General features: G+C 40.9%; 1 protein-coding gene across 1 annotated transcript in view; it reads left to right on the top strand.

The window, feature by feature from the left end:
- Positions 1–307: 307 nt before the first annotated feature.
- Positions 308–6,628, top strand: part of LOC138024557 (uncharacterized) — a 45,885-nt gene continuing 39,564 nt past the window's right edge. Inside the window, exons 1-2 of the mRNA XM_068871780.1 lie at positions 308–514; positions 2,823–4,760. Coding sequence (XP_068727881.1) covers positions 448–514; positions 2,823–4,760 — 2,005 coding nt within the window. The 5' untranslated portion in view covers positions 308–447. The remainder of the gene's footprint in view (positions 515–2,822; positions 4,761–6,628) is intronic.

Below are 6,628 nucleotides of genomic sequence, written 5' to 3' on the forward strand. Positions count from 1 at the left end.
ATGTGCCACTTACACTTTCTTAACAGAAATGGACACTGCTTCGGTTCAAATCCTTTCTCTTCATGAGAGATCGTTGGTTAGCATCATGGATCATGGTTAGCATTTACATTTCAAGGAAAAATATTCCTGGTCATACTATCGTTGGTTTGTGCCCTCCCATAAGCACAAGCGGTCCTTCGAAAAATGTAAGTATCTCGGCGGGCTCTGGTTTTGCGGGACCTACCCTACCCTACCCCTCTATTTCTTTTTGGGGGGAGGGGAGTTTATTTTTATAGTCAACTTTAACTCGAACTCCACGAAGTCCAACTCGAAGTCCAACTCGAACTCGAACTCGAATCCAAACTCGATGGTTCGGGTTTCCCCACTTTCAGTGTTAGTAATCGTCGAATGATTTCCTAATGTTCGTTTATTAAAGGGCGCAAACAATGATTGAATGACGAGAAAAACATGGCCTGTATGTTGATGAACTTCGTCATTTTGCTGCTGATCTCGGCTTTGAAGTACAGCGATCAAGGTAAAGTGTTGCGTTTTTGTGTATTTGGAGGAATTTAAGATCGGTGTCTGACATTTGCAGACTGCAGACTGCAGACTGCCTACAAATAGCACTGATAAACAATTTAAGTCTAAGAACCCGTTTTAAAACGGTTAGCTTTCAATAATTGTGATTTAGCATTAGTCTGCAGTCTGCAATTGTCAACAATTTATGGAACTTCGAAGGGAGCAACTATAGAATACAGGGCCACACAGGGCCAGCACATGCAAATTTAATAGTTAAAAGCTTTTGTAGAACGAGACACACAACAATGGGAGCTTTTGATATTCAATGATATGGAAATAAGTGGCCCTGTATTCTGTAGTCTTTGAAGAATCGATCTATGTTTTTCAAAAAACAACTTTGAAGAGTTATTACTTAGTCGTTTTAAACTGACTATGCTCGATTGGAACTATGGCTGTTCAAAACATCATTTGCTTATTCATAGTCCTATAATTAATTTCAAGTGAAGTTGTGCGGATGTGCAGTTACGTTTGTGGGCTCGCATTGAAGCGAGTTTCTGTGGAACCGAAAGCTGAAACTATTCCGAAGTTTAATTCTGGCCATCTCCCATTTACCCGCGGTTACTCCTTCGGAATTGTGCGAAAGCTTTATTTTATGCATTATGAGCGAGTGAAACTGAAGCATTAGGTCATCAAGCAATTTGCAGTTCAATGATGTTAAGTGAGATGCTCACTGCAAAACCACTCTATTTTCAAGCTGCAAGCAACCTAAATTGAGAGAATATACCAAATGTTGACCATAATCTTCATCACTTAGATTGGATTTACAAATTTTAAACTTCGAAGTGTTTAATCAAGCGTGCCGGAATCTTTATTATGCACATCCTTGGTCTCCTGGAAGAATTTGTCTCGTCGTGCCACTTTAAAGTCTCTTTCAGGCTTTGTATATTTGATTTCTCTCGACAAAGCAACAGTTTTATCAAACCTAAGAGGTGAAACAATATATGTCTAATTAAAGGATCACAGTTCTTAGTCGTAAATTTACATAAGATAAAATGTATGTGATGACACGTCGGATCTGAAGGGGAAACCGAAGCGTCCCAAAAACCAATCAAATCACTCAGGACAACGCAGAAAATAGTGGGTGAGTGAATTTTATTTATCTGGCTGTCCATACAATGACTTTTCGAAAAGAAACATTGCGATTTGAAGTTTTTATGGAACATTTTCCTCGATCAGTTGAATCTGCCGTTACAACTGTCTCAAAATGACGTGACGTCACGCGCTCTCGCATCCTCAGGTGCCTGCCTGTGAACGATTTGGAAAGCTGACGTATCGAGCGTTAGCCTTCGTCAGAGCGAATAGAGGAATTGTGGGTGTTTTTGCTTTTAATGCGGGTGTGGAGTAACTTTGCCACTGGTGGAAATATGGTAACATGAATTTGTAAACAAATTAATGGCACGAGAGGCGTTCATTGATTCCGTGAGGATAGAGTGTATCTAGTTGAAAGATGAATTTTTGTTCCAGATTTTTGCGGCTCTCTGTGTTCCCGTGGTGTAAGGATAGGCCGCAAATTGTCATGTTGTGGTGGGAGTGATTAGGAAGATTAAAATTGCGAGCAACTGGTTTTGATGCATCTCTGCGGTTTTTTTTTTCTACATTTCGTAGGTGTTCGAAAGCGCGAAAGCGGTGGTCTTCTTACGTAGTGTGTAAATAAAATAATGCTTATTTTTTTGCCTCCAGTTCTTCTTTAAATCGGCTTCTAACTAGAAAGTTAACTATGTTTTTGTCGCGTTTGAATGATGGTGATAGAGGAAATATGTGTTTAGTTTTGGGATCATTGCGGAGATCGGGAGAATTTTAAAGTTTTTGAGAATGACATTTTTGACTGTAAGGTGAGGATGAATGGAATACTGTTGGTTTCTTCGTTTTGTGACGTTTACGTTAAAGTTAACGTTATCATAAGTGTTTCACGGCTATCGGTCACCTTCATCATACCAAATATTTCAGTTTCAATGCTGTACTTTCCTTTTTCTCGTAAAGGTGATTGTGAAATCAGTTAAATGAATAATTTGATTGGTATTTAACAATTATGACTCGGATATACTCGGAATAATTAGTATTTCGTTATTTCTTCGGTTTTATTTTGTCAAAATATCCAAGGTAGAAGGCAAACAGAACAAAACTCCGATGATTCACAGACTTATTAGTACTGACTGGGCTCCTGGTCCATCCCCTCCGGGAACGATTATGGTCTTTGTGGCGGACTCTTCATGATCATAAAAAAATATCATTTCATTTTTCATTTTTTGATGTATGTTTTTCAGATTTTATCGACCACAGGGGAACAGAATTTATAATCAGTTTTGCCCCTTTGCGTCGTTTCTTTGGTGGTTTTAAAGGAACGAATGTTTTGTACATTTCGTCTTTTGAAAACTCAAGAATTCGACTCGAGGTCCCTTTCCTGCACCAACGTGGTTCCAGCCAACAACAATATGACGTATTCCCCGGGAAAATTCGAGAAATAGTACTTCCTGGTGAACTGCGCATGGGGCACTCGACCGGAAGCGACAACAAAGGTATTCGCCTCACCTCGGACCAACCCATAACTGTGCATGGACTTGTAAAAGCCGATGGTAGAGGCGAGGCATTTCTTGTGTTGCCTGTGGATGTTCTTCATACGTACTATATCGTGGTTACGTATTTCCCGATATCAAATGCTATTATACAGGTAACAGCCAAAGAAGATAATACGGTGGTCTTGTTCTCGCTTAAAACTAAGAGCAAAGACGATGGAAGCGTTGCGTATGGAAAAAAAAGCTATGGTGATGGAGATGTAATAAACGTCACCCTAAATGCTCTGGATGTGTTTCAGGTCCTGGGTACATCAAATCTTACCGGCACTGTAGTGCGTTCATCTAAACCCATAGCTGTATTCTCAGGGAATGATTGTACATGGGTACCATATCAATATCAATCACCGTGCAATCAGCTTATAGAGCAAATACCCCCTATTAAACTTTGGGGGCATCACTTTATAACTAGTCCAACACCAAAGAGCCCCGATGGCGACTTCTTCCATATCATTGCCTCACAAAATAACACAGACGTTCGTATTAACAGGAAATTCATTAAGATACTTCAAAAAGGACAAAGTCATGAGGTTGAGGCGCTTTGGAATCAGTCTTTGGAGATATCCACCAGTCAACCAAGTCTCGTGGTGCAGTATACCAAATTTAGCGAAGGGAAGAGCGCAACAATGAGTATTGTACCCTCAACAATTTGGTCTTCTAATGACTTAACTGTTTATGTCGAAGGCGATGGATCGGGGGTGGATGGTGATGGAAGCTTTGTGAATGTAGTTACGCAAACACACTCACGAGGCTATCTACGCGTCCGGGGTCCACTAAGAGAAGTGCTTATGAAATGGACAGCACTTCCAGGCGGCTTTTCACAAGTTTCTCTAAACTTAAGCCGCAGTGGGTTGTACCACATCTTTCATAATAATCCTCTAAAGAATTTTACGGCTGTTGTATACGGGCAGAAGTTGGATTTCCGGTTTTCCTTTCCAGCAGGTTTCAAGTACGACTTGGGCCTAAAACCGGAATGTGTAAGAACAGTAACAATTGGGGGTGACAAAGTAGACAATGACTGTGATGGAAAAACGGACGAGGAACTGGCAAACGGGCGAGATGATGATGGAGACGGCGACGTAGATGAAGACTTGTTCACACCTCCAATAGATGTTACAATGCCAAGGGACTTAGTTTTGCTTACGTGCAGCGCGCCATCTCATGTGGCTGATTCGCGGAATCCTGGATTTTTTCCAACGACTGGAGTAAGCGAATCACAAGGTATATGTGCAGCACGGGGTAATGTATCAATTTGGCACAATGACAATGAGAGGAAGCGAGGAGGATGTTCGCTTTATTTCACACGTAATTGGACAGTCGAAGATAGTTGCCAGAATGAAAGAGTGCACACTCAGTGGATTAACATCACTACTCTGCGCGATCCCGTTCTTACTTTTCCAAGTAACATGACTCTGACTTGCAGAGACAAGAAATATCTGGACCCAACTTTTACCGGCGAGATTAACCAGGAATTTGATGCTTGCAAGCGACGAGTCAATATAACATTTATCGCCGATAAGTTCGTAGGGGATTGCTCCACGGGCGAAGCAAAGTTGGAGCGTGCGTGGAAGGTAAAAGACAAGTGTCGTAAAAATATGGTGGTAACTCAAATGATTACACTCATTCCGAGAGGTAAGTTAAAGTAAGAAGTTAACAATTCCATTGCAGAACAGGTTACATGAAGAATTGTGCAGCTTTAGGGGTGGATTTCTACATACCTGGGCACTTTTATACCGACGCGAGTGCGCGCCACTTTTCTTTCGTGGATCTAAATTTTTTAACCTGGTACCACCGGAAAATAATATACCAGAATGATTCATTCCTGCGCGAGAAGCTGCACAGAATCGAGAACGTCATTTTGGTATGAAATCAATATCCTAGCATGCTAGAGTGTTTGTTTCGCCGCAGGGGAAGGGATGGAGGGGTGGAGGAGGGGGGTAGGGGGGGGGGGGGTGATGGAGGCAATTTCACACTAGTATTTTTGCCAGTGGGAGTTATATAACTGAAGGACTCGAGTACGCGGGAGCCTCCATGCGACCTCTCCCTATCTCCTTATGAAAAGAAGTGTTCGCGTGCGTTTGTGTGTATTATCCTTTGACTAACTCTATGGAAGCATGAAATGCCAGTATGTTTGGTTTGCGCTCCCATTTGTGTCGACTCTCTTTTCCACCTTTGGAGTGAATTATAGAGCAACTTGTCCTACTTCCTGCCATAGAAATTCAAGCCAATCAATTTTTAGAGTTGGTATTTATTCGTCGCTTTCATTTCGCGTAATATTATTAGGGTTGAGCAGATTGTGCATAATTTTTGGCATAATTAGAGCAAAACGAGCATAATTTTTCAAAACAGCACTTCTCAAGCATAATTAGACGAGTTTTGCACGTGCTAAAGCATTTGAACTAAGAGGAATTTATTGCATTCTTGTTTTTAAGTGCTTTTTAGAGAAAATGACAATTACCCTAATTAGTGGACTTGGGATTTTGAACTACCGGGAACGCTATCATTATTGACAAAATAGCCAAGCATGGTAAACCAGATGCAGTCAAGACAATGTATCAAAAATAGCACATTTTGAGAAACATGCTAAACAATGTAATAATTCACTTCTGAATCGATATTAAGTGTACCGAATGGGTATGATTGTCATTTCCTTGACATAATTTTGGAATCTGGTAGCCTAATTTTGGATTTTGAGCATAATTTTTTGAGTAATTCGATAAAACTGGGAGCAGTGGTAGCAGCATATTATTCCATTTTTACAAGCACAATCGGCTCAACCCTAAACGTTATTAAGTGGCCGTCTAAGAGGACTCGACTTCCTTTTTGCGTTGGCGCATAAAGTTTGAAGCTGAGGACTGGGACGAATTGGGAATCGTCGGTGGCATTGAAATGTCAAAACTCCCTTGGAAATTTCTTTGGAATGAGAGGCACTTGCACTGGTTCCAGTTAGGTCGGGCAATTAAATTCTATCTTGTCATTTGTGTGCCTTAATTAGAGAGCGTGATTCGGCGGGTATGATGTTGTGGATATTAGTATTGAGAATTGATTATTCCAATTCATTCCAAACCTAAAATGTATTTACTTGTTGGCATTTTCAAATCATTGGGAGTTGACGCAATGACCCCCTCTACGTAGCTGTCATCTATCCCAGAATTCAAGTTTCCATTCGACTAAGCCCCAAGCAGTTATAGTTACGTCACCGCCGACGTAATTTTTCTCTTAATAGGGACTTTAAGATCTACGACGCGGTCGGTCGTCATCGAGAACGCGAAAAAACAACAATATCATTGGTTAAAAGAGGAAAAATAATCGTGCTGCACGTGTGGAACGAATTTTAGCACATATTCGTGCGGTACTCTTCACAACAACGACGTGAAAACGCCAAGTAATTTACTGTTTTGACGACAACGCGGGCGTACAAATGTGAATCATTCATTCTCTATTTTTACTCTGAAACTGCTCGTACCAATTTGTTTTTAGGATACTTCTCCCACGTTGTA

Source organism: Montipora capricornis, chromosome 11 (assembly GCF_036669925.1).
Source record: "Montipora capricornis isolate CH-2021 chromosome 11, ASM3666992v2, whole genome shotgun sequence".
Taxonomy (NCBI): Eukaryota; Metazoa; Cnidaria; class Anthozoa; order Scleractinia; family Acroporidae; genus Montipora; species Montipora capricornis.